Source organism: Hemitrygon akajei, chromosome 2 (assembly GCF_048418815.1).
Source record: "Hemitrygon akajei chromosome 2, sHemAka1.3, whole genome shotgun sequence".
In the NCBI taxonomy this organism is placed as follows: Eukaryota; Metazoa; Chordata; class Chondrichthyes; order Myliobatiformes; family Dasyatidae; genus Hemitrygon; species Hemitrygon akajei.
The window spans coordinates 143,603,302-143,618,160 of NC_133125.1; the positions used below are offsets into that span (position 1 = coordinate 143,603,302).

Below are 14,859 nucleotides of genomic sequence, written 5' to 3' on the forward strand. Positions count from 1 at the left end.
AGAAGGTTAATTCACAGGTTGAGTGTGTGGTAAAGGAGATAATGCTGAAACCGCGTAAGGCATAGTCAGGCACACTTGGAGTATTGTCAACCGTTTTGGACCCCCTATCTCAGAAGGGATGTGTTGTCATTGGAGAGAGTCCAGAGGAGGTTCACAAGGATGATTCTGGGAACGTTTGCCACCTTTGGGCCTGTACTCACCGGAATTTAGAAGAATACTTGGGGATCTTATTGAAACCTTCCGAAGGTTGAACAGACTAGATAAGATGGATGTGGAGAGGGTGTTTCCTCTGGTGGGGGTAGGTATCCAGAACTACAGGGTGCAGCCTCAGAATTGAGGAGCAACCTTTTAGAACAGAAGTAAGGAGGAATTATTTTTTGTCAAAAAGTGTTGAATCTCTGGAATTCTCTGCCACAGACTGCAGTGGAGGCTGAGTCCATGGGTATATTTAAAGCAGAAGTTGATAGATTCCTGATTGGTCGGGGCATCAAGGGATATGGTGAGAGGGCAGGTGTATGGGATTGAATGGGATCCGGGATCAGCCATGCTGAAATGGCCGAGTGAACTCGATGGGCTGAATGGCCTAATTCTGTTCCTATGTCTTGTGGTCTTGCGGTCCCCTACCCCAAGAAGGGTAACCTTCACTCCAACCTCATGACTGACCTCTCTGATCACTTACCTCCAACGAGCATTCTCTGGGATCAGCACACCAGGTTTGGTGACCCGAATTCAATGCAGTGTCCCAGTGGTTTACCTATGACCTATAACCTCCCAGTGGTTGTTTCCTGCGGCCTTGTTTACCAAGCCCAACATCCAAATTCTTTACTAACCCCTTTCTCAGCATCTTCTACCATTTGAACATGCCAGAATCCCCCATACAAACTTGAGGTGTATCACAGTCGATCTATCAGAATAGATAGAAACAGAATCAGGCCCTTTGGCCCATCTAGTTCATGCATTTTCTTTGCTATTAAATTTCATTTGTCTTTTTGTCCACATAGTCATCCAGACAACCTTTGCCTCTATTTCAGCCTTCCACACAATCTACCACTTTGCATGTTTTGAAATTTTGACTTGCCCTTTGAAGGCAATTTTAAAGTTTAACTATTAACTTGTGTTGCAATTGTATAAGTTGTTGGTGAAGCTGCACTTGGAATACCATATACAGTTTTGGTCATTCTGTTATAGGAAAGAGGAGATTAAACTGGGTAAAGTCCTGGAAAGGATGTTGTCAGAACTACAGGGCCTGAGTTATAGGGAGAGTTTGGCCAGGCTTGGACTTGGGAAAATGAGGAGCAACCTTTCTAGAAATGTTTAAAAGTATGAGAGGTGTAGATAAGGTGGATAGTGACTGTCTTTTTCCTCAGGGTAGGGAAGTCTAACATACATTCAATGGCTACTTTATTAGATACACTCGCTCATTAATGCAAATATCCAATCAGCCAATCATGTGTCAGCAATTCAGTGCCTAAAAGCATACAGCAATGGTCAAGAGGTTCAGTTGTTCAGGCCAAAACCTCCGAATGAGGAAGAAATGTGTTCCAAGTGACTCTGACTGTGGAATGAGTGTTGGTGCCAGACGGGAGAGTTTTGGTATCTCAGAAACTGCTGATCTCCTGGGATTTCCACAAACAGAGTTTGCAGAGAATGGTATCAGAAACGAAAAGAAATCCAGTGAGTGGAAGTTGAAGGTGGTACCTGATAAAGTGGCCACTGAGTGGAGGTTTAGGGCGAGAGGAAAAAGAATTAAGAGGCAACTTTCTCATGCAAAGAGTGGTGACTACGTGGAATGAGTTGTCAGAGGGAGTGGTTGAGGTAATAGTATCATTTTAAAAAGCTCTTGGTGGGTGGGGCTTAGAGAGATATGGCATGAATGCAGGAAATTGGGACTATTGGGTGGACACCATGGACTGGCTGGTCCAAAGGGCTTATATCCGTGTTCTATCCAAATCATTAACATTGGTCAATAAAAAAACAGAGATCCTACTATTAATCTTGACTATTCCATTTCAGAAATGTCTTTACCACAGCTCTCTGTAGTTTGAAGCTGTGGTAATTACGTATCTACACTGTCCTTTATGCTAACTAATCTTTTATGTCGGACTTGGTCAAAAGCCTTTCGAAAATCCACAGACATGTCTTCCCTTGCTTGTACCTTTCACTTCCTTCTCTTCTTTGTCCCCAGGTAGCCGGCTAAGGATGAGAGTGTTCACAGGGTGTAACGAGATCTTTGTGGTTCAAGGGGAGAGTTCTCCCACATGTTGATCCTAATTATTCAGTGGGGGAAGAAACTGCAGGTGTTGAATTGGAGAAAAGTCCTTGACCCAAAACGTTAACTCTATTACTGTCTCCACAGATGCTGCCTGACCTGTTGAGAACTTCCCACATGTTCTATCTTTATTTCAGTGAAAGAAGAGAATTCATCATCATCCAGTTTTATGTTTTGGTTCTATATAGTGGACAGTGCAAGGTCTGGGTGGAATCAATTAACTGATGGATATACACATTTCCATCAAATTACACTAAATACTTGAACATCTAATTCCACTCCTTTATAGTCATAGAGCTCTAAAGCACAGAAACAGGACCTTCAGCCCATCTAGTCTGTGCCAAGCTATTATACTACCTAGTCCCATCGCCCTGAATCCAGACCATAGCCATCCATATCCTCCCATGCAAGTAGTCATCCAAACTTCTCTTAAATGTTGAAGTTGAACCCGCGCCCACTACTTCCGCTGGCAGCTCATTCCACTGTCTGAGTGAAAAGGTTCCCCCTCCTGTTCCTCTTAACCATTTCACCTTTCACCCTTAACCTGTGACCTCTGGTTGTAGTCCCAGCCAACTTCAGTGGAAAAAGCCTGCTTGCATTTAACTTATCTATACCCTTCATAATTTTGTATACCTGTATCAAATCTCCTACTCTCCGGGGGGGTTAGCTTCGTAATCAAAGATTGAGTAACTCAAGTTCCTTGTGTTGTTTTCACATCCTTTGTGCTTCTAGCATGCGAATGATTAGCAGCTCTGTAGCATGGTACGATTGGATTACGGCGCTGATCAGGCATTAAAGAGACATGAAATGGACAACCGACTATCCAGTGAGACTGGCCAGATGTCAGGGTAAGGAAATGTCTGCACTGTAAACTGGGATTTAGACCATTCCCCAATCAAAGGCAATGGTAAAATTTTGGTCTTTTATTCATGATCAGCTGAAGATTGATATGTTGCTCTTCTCATTTAGTGATTTTGGAAGGGAAACCAATTAATAATGAGGATATCTTGTTGTCTTCATAATGAAGTTTGTTCCGTGTGGATAAGTGTCACTCTTTTTCCTGTAAAACTAGTGTGTAACATTTGACAGTGATAATTTGTGAATTTTACATTTAATTATTAGAAACTTACTGGTCCCATCTGTTGTGTCTGTGCACAATTACATACCAATTAAATAAAAACACTCACACGGGAGACGGTTTTAACTGGTGTATTCAGATTGCAGCCAGACAGAGAGAGAGAACAATACATATGAGTACGCTACAGCGCATACACAGACAACAGATCAATACGTAGTGCTGGGGGGGGGGGGGGGTCATTGCTCTGAAAGAAATGGATCCCATACATTACAGTTCCTCCCCCTTTAGATTAATGCAACTTAAAACTGTGTATATACAAAACATTCAATTCCCCTTTCGTAATCCCATGTTCCAAATAAACATGCTCTCACAACAGCAGTCCAGAACTAACTTCACAGTTCTGAAGGTTCAGTTTCTTGGGTGGTGCTCTGTTTCTTTCAGGATAATGCCTCTGGACCTGTGGAATAGCATCAGGTCTGGCAGGTGTCTTGTCAATGATAACGATCTCATAGCGCCTCTGGATCTGTGGAGTGCCATCAGGTTCGGCAGGTGTACTGTTTAAGACAACGTTCTCGGTTTCTGGTGTCACGTTGCTGTCTGTGATGTGATCATCACTGAGAGGCAAGTCCGGTGACTGTAATGTATCCGTCTGGTTGGATGCAGTCAACACAGGTGTTTTCTTCGGTTGAGCATCCAGTATCTGGTCCACATGACGTCTCCTTGTCTGATCTCCAGCATCCTCTGTGTACATCAGTGGTCCTGTTCTTGTAGCTGTGTCCACTCGTCCCCTCGGTAGTTGCACACCAGGACTTCCTGTCCAACCCTGAAGCTCCTTGCTGCTTTGCTTGGCAACTGGTTGAACTGTTTGTTCTGCACTTCCCTCTGTAGATCTGGTTTCAGAAGGTCCATGTGAGATCTCAGACTCCTGCTCATGAACAGCATTGCAGGTGTTTGGTTTCTTACCGTCGCATAAACAGAGTTCCGATACTCAAAAAGGAAGTTATCCACCTTGTGCTCTAGAGCAGGGGTTCCCAACCTGGGGTGCGAGATGGAATTTCAGGGGGTGCGACAAAGAGTGGCTTGTGTCCTTGAGTGACGAGTCACGAGTCATCACTCAGCCAGCTGCCAGTGCGCCTTGAGAAGTGGTAGTAACGTTTGTCCCAAGCACACTCCAGTCTCCCACTTCCCGAGTCGAGAGAGATGTAAACTCACTCCAGTCTCCCGCTGCCCGAGTCAGCGTTGAGGATTCTCGTCAGTGTTAGCTCGGAAGTTACACCTCAGAGTTGAGGGGTCTCGTCAGTGTTACCTGGGAGTTGCACCTCAGAGTTGAGGAGTCTCATCAATGTTAGATAGAAGGTTACATCTCAGAGTTAAAAATCATCTCATAATGCCAAAATCTTTATACATCCCGAATCAACCATCGAGTAACGACTTCGCGTTAAAACCAAACCCGCAGACAGTAGGTAAATTATTCAATTACAAAATTTTAAAAAGCCACATTTTGATAAAAAGCAGCTGAAGTCATTCATTTGTATTTGTCTCAATGCATTAAAGAAGTTTTTGAATTTTGAAGGTTTTTTCCTCTTAAAAGGTTTTTTTTCTTGAATCGTTGATAATTTTGAATTGTGTTAGTTGCGGAGGTATCATGGTTAGCACCGAGGACTTTGAATCGTGTGAAGGGAGTTCATATCTCCGGTAATAATCGGGAATAGGTGTGTAAATTCAGTAAAGAGTAGCCTATTAAGTTGCAACCCATCCCCGTAGCATTTCCACCTGACGATTTATCTTGGCGTAACCGCAGATAATATCGTAATATAATATTCGAAAGCGTATTTCTTGCAATACTTTGCTATAGGTGTGTCTGGTTGAGTAAAGCAGGCATCCCTGACTTAGTCAGATAGTTTTTCTCATATTAGCTCATATTTTTCTCTTTACCCTTAACCCTTCATTAACCCTTCGTCATGTCAAAAAGAAGGAAATGGAATGATGACTATGTGTGCTTCGGTTTCACTTGCACAACAGGAAACGATGGCTTGCAAAAACCCCAGTGCATTATTCATAGCGTTGTGTTTTCCAACTCAAATCTGAAGCCATCCATACTTCAAGAGCACTTCAAGAACAAGCCTGGCAGAGCTGATGTTGAAGGACATGATGTTGGGTCATTGAAAATCAAAAGAGCTTGTTTTGATTCACAAGGAACTCTTCCAAAATTAGGTTTTGTTTCTTGCTTCATACCAAGTGGCATATAAAGTGGCCAAATCCAAGAAGCCCCATACAATTGCGGAAGATCTCATCAAGCCATGTGCACTGGAAATGGCAACAATTATCCTGGGCAAAGAAGGAAGAAAAAAATTTGAATAGGTGCCCCTATCAAATAATGTCATTCACAACCGTATCAGTGATTTGAGTGAAGATATTTTGGACCAATTCATCTCAGATGTCAGAGCTAGTCCTCTTAAAATCTCTATTCAGTTGGATGAGTCAACTGATGACTCCAGTTGTCGTCAACTCATCTCAGTAGTGAGGTATGTCAATGATGGTGCTGTGAAGGAAGATTTCCTGTTTTGTAAAGATCTGAAAACAAAAACTGCAAAGGATGTGATGCAGCTGGTGAAAGACTTCTTTGCCTAACATGATTTAGACATCAAAGTCATTGGTTCTGTGTGCACTGATGGGGCACCTGCAATGCTTGGAAATAAATCTGGCTTTTCTGCATTGATAAAAAAAGGAGATTCCAGACTTGCAAGTCACCCATTGTTTTCTTCATTGGCATGCATTGGCATCAAAAACATTGCCTCCAAATTTGAAGAAAGTCCTTGATACTTGTGTGAAGATCATCAACTGGATCAGGGGGCGTGCTTTGAACCATCGCATCTTCAAATCATTTTGTAAGGATCTGGGAAGTGAGCATTCAGTTTTGCTTTTCCACACAGAATTCCATTGGTTGTCACGAGGACAAGCTTTAACCTGCTTCTTTGAACTACGGGAAGAAATCAAAGTTTTTCTGGAGGAGTGTGAATGTGATCTGGTTGGGGCAATGGAATCACAGGAATTTGCCCAAATGCTGGCTTACTTAGCTGACATTTTCACTCGTATGAATGACCTGAATGTTCCTCTTCAAGGAAAAGGGATAAACATATTGAAGGCTTGTGAAAAGTTGAATGCCTTCAAAGAAAAGTTACGTCTTTGGTGTCAAAGGATGAAAAGTGGCAGTCTCTCAAATTTTCCTTCAAATTTTCCTTAACCAGAGATGGTTAATGATGGTGGATCCATAACTCCTACTGTGCGTGAAGAAATTGTGGCTCATTTGGAAATGCTGTCAGAATCATTTGATGGATATTTTGCTGCTGGAGACCTGAAGATTTCAGAAGAATGGATCATGAATCCATATTCCTACAATTTGGAGAAAATGTCAGATGATGAAGAGCTGAAGGAAGATCTTATTGATTTGCGGACAAATCAAGCTCTTGAAATGCAATTTGAAAGCAAGATTTTGGAGGAGTTTTGGTGTGCAGCACTGGATATGTTACCAAGAGTTGGTGGAAAAGCACTCCATGTCCTCATTCCATTGGCAACAACATACTTGAGTGAATCTGGATTCAGTTCTCTTTTGTCAATCAAGACAAAATCTAGGAATCGCCTCAATCCACAGGCAGACCTGCGGATCACAGTCAGCAAGAAAGTTCCATGTTTTGACAAAATCATGAATGAGAATCAGGAGCAAAGAAGTCATTGAATTTTATGTTCACAATTGGGATTGATTTTACTGTTTACAATGCTGAATAAATTAGAATCTAATTGCTCAATTTGTATTTGCATTTTATGCGCTGAGTTAAAAGCTTATTTTTTTTAAGTTCAGTTTGTTCACCAATAGTATTGTATGTGGTTCAAAAGTTAGAAATTAGACTTCTTCATCTTCAAATGTGATATTACTTTTGTAGGGGGTGCGAACATTAATCAAACATTTCCTAGGGGTGTGGGGCATAGAAAAGGTTGGGAACCACTGCTCTAGAGAAATGTCCCTCTTGTCCATCATTTTAATGGACTTATTGAAGGTTTGGATAAACCTTTCAGTGAACCTATTCGTTGCTGGGTGGTGAGGAGCTGACATGAAATTTCTGGTGCCATTTTTCTTCATGAGCCGTCTGAATTATTATAATGTTACTCACAATTTGTTCTGATAAGCCATTTCTGGCGAAGGTGGTCTTCAGGACGGAGATAGTCTTTGCTGAGGTGGTTGACTTCTTTGGTATAACCTCCAGTCACTTCGAATGAGCATCCACAGCAATCAGGAACATGGAGTCCATGAATGGCCCAGCAAGGTCAATATGTACTCTTTGCCATGGTGAAGATGGCCACTCCCCAGGTGTAAAATGTGAGGGTGCATTTTGAACTTTTTGGCATCTCGTACAAGCCTTCAATCTGTTTATCTATTCTCAGCCACCACACATAGCTCTGGGTGAGATTTTTCATCTTGACCGTACCCAGGTGTAATCATGCAGATTTTCTAACACTCTGGTGTACAGTTTAGAAGGAGCCACAACATGAGACATACTGACAGTTGGTCCTGTCTCGCTGAGAACTCTGGAAACATAGGGTTACCATGAGCTGGCCATCTGCATGGCGATTTCATACTTTTGACAATGTTTGGCTATGCCCTGTTTCCCTTTCTATTTCAGAATTTGTTACCGGCAACTGGTCCGCCAGTCCAGTGTGGAACACTTCTGCTGGGTTGCAGTATGAAGACATTTCTTCAGTTGCCAATACTGGAAGATGTGACGAGCTGTCAGTGTTACTGTGTTGCTTGGTACCCTTGAACACGATCACTGGAATTCCCTTCCTGGGATTGAAGATGGACACAAGGGGCTGGTGATCTGTCACTAGTGTAAACTTTTGTCTGTTGAAGTAGTGGTGGAACTTCTTTATTCCCCAGACTAGATTAAGGGCCTGGTGGTCGATCTGTGCTCGTCAGTGACCTGGAAGCAAATGCAATCGGACATTCAGATCCATCTTTCATAATGTTTGACAAAACGGCCCCAGAACATATATGCCAGTCTCATGGGCAGAGATGAGTCTTAATGGGTGAGCAGTTCAACGGATGTTACAAGTCTCTTATTTTCCCTGAATGCTCTTTCACATCTTTCTGACCATTCCCACTTTGCGCCTGTCTGTAACGGTGCATTTGCTGTAGTAATGTTTGGGAGAAACCAGACGTAGTAGTTTACAAGGCCCAAGTATGATCTAAGTTGTGACACATTTTCCAGTTTGGGTGCCTGTAGCACTGCTTCAGTCTTCTCTTGTATAAGCCCTGCTTGTCAATGACACGTCCACAACATGAGATTTCGTTCCTGAAAAACTCTCATTTCTCTCTCTTTGCACGCAGACCATACTCACTCAGCCCAGTAAACACTTTACCAAGGTTCTGGAGGTGCTCTTCACCATTCTTGCCAGTCATGATGATGTCATCAAGATAACGTTGTGTTCCGGGGATATCTTGGAGTACTTGGTTCATTGGCCTTTGCCAAGTTGCTGGAGCTGATGTGATGCCCAAAGACCAGATGATTACACTGGAACAGTCCCTTGTGAGTGTTAATGGTGAGGAACTTCCTGCTTGACTCCTCAATCTCTATTTGCATATAGGCTTGTGACAAGTCAATCTTTGAAAACCTCTCCCCGCCTGCCAAAGGTGCAAAAATATCTTCTACTTGTAGCAGGGGCTACTGCACAGAACGCAGCACCGGGTTGATGCTCACCTTGTAAACCCCACATATGCAAAACAGCTCTGGCCTTCCCTTTCTTGATCACCAGGACAATGGGTGTGGTCCAGTCGCTCCACTCAACCTTGGAGAGAGTTCCAGACACCTCCAAGCTCTGCCGTTCAGCAACACTCTAGGATGTAGTGCGCAAGGCACTGGACGTGCTTTATAGCTGCTGTTTCACCCAGTTTAATTCTGGCTTTTGTGCCTTTGAGTTTACTAATCGTATTAGCATTAAGCAGCTGTGTCAGTGTCTGGTTCGTGCTGCCGTTTGTGCTGCTGTTGCCTGTTGATGCCACACTGAGAGCTTTGACCGGGTGCCAATCTAGTTGAGTTTTTCTCCACCATTCACGTCTGAGAAGTGCAGGCCCTCCACTTTTCCATACATAAAGTTCTAGCTGTTGTGTTTGGCCTCCATGACCCCATGGTCAATGGTGGGGGGTGGGTGTGTGTGTGTGTGTGTGTGTGTGACCTGCAGCCAGGAGAGTTGGGGAGGCATATACAGTGCTTATTCACCCCCTTGGAAGTTTTCATATTTTTTGTTTTACAACATTGATTCACAGTGGATTTAAACTGGCTCTTTTGACACTGATCAACAGAAAGGACTCCTTGGTGTCAATGTGAAAACAAATTTCTACAAATATGTCTAAATTTATTACAATTATTGAACACAGAATAATTAATTGCATAATTACTCACCCCCTTAAAGTCAGTATTCAGTAGATGCACCTTTGGCAGCAATTACAGCCTTGAGTCTGCGTGGATAGGTGTCTATCAGCTTTGCACATCTGGACGCTGCAATTTTCCCCCACTCTTCTTTATGAAACTGCTCAAGCTCTGTCAGATTGCATGGGGATCGCGAGTGAACAGCCCTTTTCAAGTTCAACTACAAATTCTCAACTGAATTGAGGTCTGGACTTTGACTTGGCCACGCCAGGACATTAATGTTGTTGTTTTAAAGCCATTCCAGTGTAGCTTTGGCTTTATGTTTGGGGCCATTGTCTTACTGGAAAACAAATCTTCTCCCAAGTTGCATTATCTTACAGACCGTATCAGGTTTTCCTCTAGGATTTCCCTGTATTTTGCTGAATTCATTTTACCCTCTACCATCACAAGCCTTCCAGGACCTGCTGCAGTGAAGCATCCCCACAGCACGATGCAGCCACCACCTTGCTTCACGGTAGGGATAGTGTGTTTTTGATGATGTGCGGTGTTTGGCTTACACCAAACATAGTGTTTAGTCTGATGGCCAAAAAGCTCTTCTAGCTGACTTCAGAGTCTCCCAGATGCCTTCTGGCAAACTCTAGCTGAGATTTCATGTGAGTTTTTTTCAGCAGTGACTTTCTCTTTGCCACTCTCCCGTAAAGCTGAGACTGGTGAAGTATTGGGCAACAGCCTCGCCCATCTCAGCCACGGAAGCTTGTAACTCCTCCAGAGTTGTCATAGGTCTCTGGGTGGCCTCCCTCACCGGTCACCTTCTTGCACTGTCACTCAGTTTTTGAGGACGGACTGCTCCAGGCAGATTTACAGTTGTGCCATATTCTTTCCATTTCTTAATGATTGACTTGACTGTATTCAGTGACTTTGAAATATTCTTGTGTCCATCTCTTGACTTGTGTTTTTCAATAACCTTTTCATGGAGTTGCTTGGAGTGTTATTTTGTCTTCATGCTGTAGTTTTTTGCCTGGATACTGACTCACCAGCAGTTGGACCTTCCAGATACAGGTGTATTGTACTACAATCAGTTGAAACACCTTGACTGCACACAGGTGATCCCCATTTAACTAGTTATGTGACTTCAAAAACCAGTTGGCTGCACCAGTGATGATTTGGTGTGTTATATTAAAGGGGGTGAATACTTATGTACCCCTGTAAATTGTAATTAATTTAAATCACTTTACAGAGATTTGTTTTTGCTTTGGCAAGAAAGAGTCCTTTTCAGTTGATCCAAATTAAATCCACTGTGATTCAATGTTATAAAACATGAAAACTTCCAAGGGAGAGAGAATACTTTTTATAGACAGTGTACATTAGGTATATTTAAGAGGCTTTTGGGTACCTTATTTATTTATTTACGGGATGTGGGCGTCACCAGCTAAACCAGCATTTATTGCCCATCCCTACTTGCCCTTGAGGTGTAGGTACACCCACAGTGCGGTTTGGGAGGGAATTCCAAGCAGTGGGCTGAAAAGCTCGAGCATATAAACATTAAGAAAGAGGATGTTCTGGAGCTTTTGGAAAGCATCAAGTTGGATAAGTCACCGGGACCGGACAAGATGTACCCCAGGCTACTGTGGGAGGTGAGGGTGGAGATTGCTGAGCCTCTGGTGATGATCTTTGCATCATCAATGGGGACGGGAGAGGTTCCGGAGGATTGGAGGGTTGTGGATGTTGTTCCCTTATTCAAGAAAGGGAGTAGAGATAGCCCAGGAAATTAGACCAGTGAGTCTTACCTCAGTGTTTGGCAAGTTGATGGAGAAGATCCTGAGAGGCAGGATTATGAACATTTGGAGAGGTATAATACGATTAGGAATAGTCAGCAAGGCTTTGTCAAAGGCAGGTTGTGCCTTACAAACCTGATTGAATTTTTTGAGGATGTGCCTAAACATGTTGATGAAGGTAGGGTAGTGGATGTAGTGTATATGGATTTCAGCAAGGCATTTGATAAGTTACCCCATGCAAGGCTTATTGAGCTGCGCAGGTTGACTGTGGTTAAGAAGGCATACAGTGCATTGACCTTCATCGATCGTGAGACTGAGTTTGGGAGCCGAGAGGTAATGTTGCAGCTGGGACCCTGGTCAGACCCCACTTGGAGTATTGTGCTCAGTTCTGGTCACCTCACTACAGGAAGGATGTGGAAACCATAGAAAAGGTGCAGAGGAGATTTACAAGGATGTTGCCTGGATTGGGGAGCATGCCATATGAGAACAGATTAAGTGAACTTGGCTTTTTCTCCTTGGAGTGACGGAGGATGAGAGGTGACCTGATAGAGGTGTACAAGATAATGAGAGGCATTGATCGTGTGGATAGTCAGAGGCTTTTTCCCAGGGCTGAAATGGCTAGCACGAGAGGGTGTAATTTTAAGGTGCTTGGAAGTAGGTACAGAGGAGATGTCAGGGGTAAGTTTTTTTTTTACTCGGAGAGTGGTAAGTGCCTGGATAGGGCTGCCGGCGATGGTGGTGAAGGTGGATACAATAGGGTCTTTTAAAAGGCTCCTGGAAAGGTACATAGAGCTGAGGGCTATGGGTAACCCTAGTAATTTCTAAAGAAAGTACATGTTCGGCACAGCTTTGTGGGCCGAGGGGCCTGTATTGTGCTGTAGGTTTTCTCTGTTTCTATTTTGACCCTGGAATACTGGTAGAATAGGTAAAGTGCCCTTACTCTGCTGTAGTGTTCTATATTCTGTTTTTTAAAAATTATTATTACTGACCTACGTCGTCAGATTTGTTGTTTTGTGGCAGCAGTTCAGTGCAAAGATGTAAAAAATTACTATAAGCTACAAAATGAATGGAGCGAAAGATGAATAACAAGGTAGTGTTTGTGGATCACTCAGAAATGTGAAGGGAGAGGGGAAGACGCTGTTGAGTTGGGTTTCTCAGGATCCTGCGTCGGGGTTCCCAACCTTTTTTATGCCATGGGCCGCTACCATTAACCGAGGGGCCTGTGAGCCCCAGGTCAGGACCCCTTGCTGTACGTCCTCTCCGATAGTAGTAATACAAATATTACTGCAAAACAAATCGGGAAGATAGGACCAACCAAAGACATTAAATCTGACATTCCCCTGTATCAAAAATGATGGGTATTTGAGATAAGAATGCCTGTCCGTTCAGAATATAGTTATTTGCAATGTGATATAGAGAGAGAGGCATTGTGAAAGGTGATGTGTTGAAGCCCTTTCTGGTGCATGACTGTGTTGTTCCTGTTTAGACCTGTGGGAAAAGATGTGTGCACCGACCATAATGATAAAGGATCTTCAGCAAACACTCCCAGAGTACCCTGGAGTAACGTGTGTGCTCAGGATTCAAGCACCCCACTTCCGTTTGGAGACACCACATTTATAATCCCTACACCTACGACCCAGGACAATGGACCAGCCACGGTAAGGAAGTCTTCTCCACCCCCCCTTCCTCTCCACCGTCCCCGGATCTTTTGACTTTTTTCCTTAGCGATGGAGTGAGTCGCTGCTGAGCCGATAGAACAAAGTTTACGTCTGCTGACAGTTATTACCTTCTCACCATTTTCCTGCACTTCTCCTGTGTGTCTGTAATCTGTCTGCAATCACTGCTCTGGTCTTGATTTACTGTCCTTTCAGAAACTGACCTCACTCCGAGGTCTATGATCCTCATTCCTCAGATTGAGTGTTAGTGCTTTGCACGTTTGCCCTTCGCTCTCAGCTCCTCTTCCTGCCCAGTGTTCCCTGTGGTTCTAGATTTTCAGAGAAATAAAGATCCAAGTGTACATCAAAGCATACAGTGAAATGTGTTGTTTGTGTTAACTACCAACAGGGGGCGTGCAGGGGGTAGCCAGCAAGTGTTGCCACACATTCTGGTGCCAACGTGGCATACCCATAATGCTTGGCAGAACAGCACAGAGCCCTGTTCCTCCCTCCCACCCAGGAACGAGCACAGTCCTCTAACCCCAGAACAGGCATCTTCAGCTTCCAGTGGACTCTGATTTGCAGATGTTGGCACCAGGAGATATAGGCCTCATATGGAGCCAGTGATCATTAATGGAGAATGTGTGGAGCAGGTTAAGACCTACAAGTATCTGGGAGTACAGTTAGACGAGAAGCTAGACTGGACTGCCAACACAGATGCCTTGTGCAGGAAGGCACAGAGTCGACTGTACTTCCTAAGAAGGTTGGCGTCATTCAATGTCTGTAGTGAGATGCTGAAGATGTTCTATAGGTCAGTTGTGGAGAGCGCCCTCTTCTTTGTGGTGGCGTGTTGGGGAGGAAGCATTAAGAAGAGGGATGCCTCCCGTCTTAATAAGCTGGTAAGGAAGGCGGGCTCTGTCGTGGGCAAAGTACTGGAGAGTTTAACATTGGTAGCTGAGCGAAGGGCGCTGAGTAGGCTACGGTCAATTATGGATAACTCTGAACATCCTCTACATAGCACCATCCAGAGACAGAGAAGCAGTTTCAGCGACAGGTTACTATCGATACAATGCTCCTCAGACAGGATGAAGAGGTCAATACTCCCCAATGCCATTAGGCTTTACAATTCTACCGCCAGGACTTAAGAACTTTTTAAAAGCTATTATTAATGCTTTTTGAGATAGTGATTTAGATGCATATCATATTTTTTACTGAGTTAAGTATTGTATGTAATTAGTTTTGCTACAACAAGTGTATGGGACATTGGAAAAAAAGTTGAATTTCCCCATGGGGATGAATAAAGTATCTATCTATCTATCTATCTATCTATTTAGCTTCCCCTATAGACTCCGCAGATTCACAGACTCTGGCCCGGCCAACGGGCCTCAACTTCTGGACTTCCTATTTGACCCTCACCATTCGGCATTGACCCCAGGACCCACCGATCACCAGACACCAGGCCTTGAACTCTGAATTCACTGACACTGGGACCCTGGGCACTAGATCTTGATTCGTGAACCTAGCCTGTGGGGGGGTGGGGGGTGGTGTCGTTGGTACTGTTACGTATTCGAGCAACAATAATATAGATGAGTTAGGCAAGGGGTTTTATAACAAATAACACGTTTATTAAACGCTGATAACAAACCCCCTTCAAAAGTAA

General features: G+C 43.6%; 1 protein-coding gene across 1 annotated transcript in view; it reads left to right on the forward strand.

Moving 5' to 3' along the window:
- gramd1c (GRAM domain containing 1c) overlaps positions 1 to 14,859 on the forward strand; it is a 50,268-nt gene that overhangs the window by 13,445 nt on the left and 21,964 nt on the right. The window contains exons 2-3 of the mRNA XM_073028907.1: positions 3,002 to 3,117; positions 13,031 to 13,202. Coding sequence (XP_072885008.1) covers positions 3,029 to 3,117; positions 13,031 to 13,202 — 261 coding nt within the window. The 5' untranslated portion in view covers positions 3,002 to 3,028. The remainder of the gene's footprint in view (positions 1 to 3,001; positions 3,118 to 13,030; positions 13,203 to 14,859) is intronic.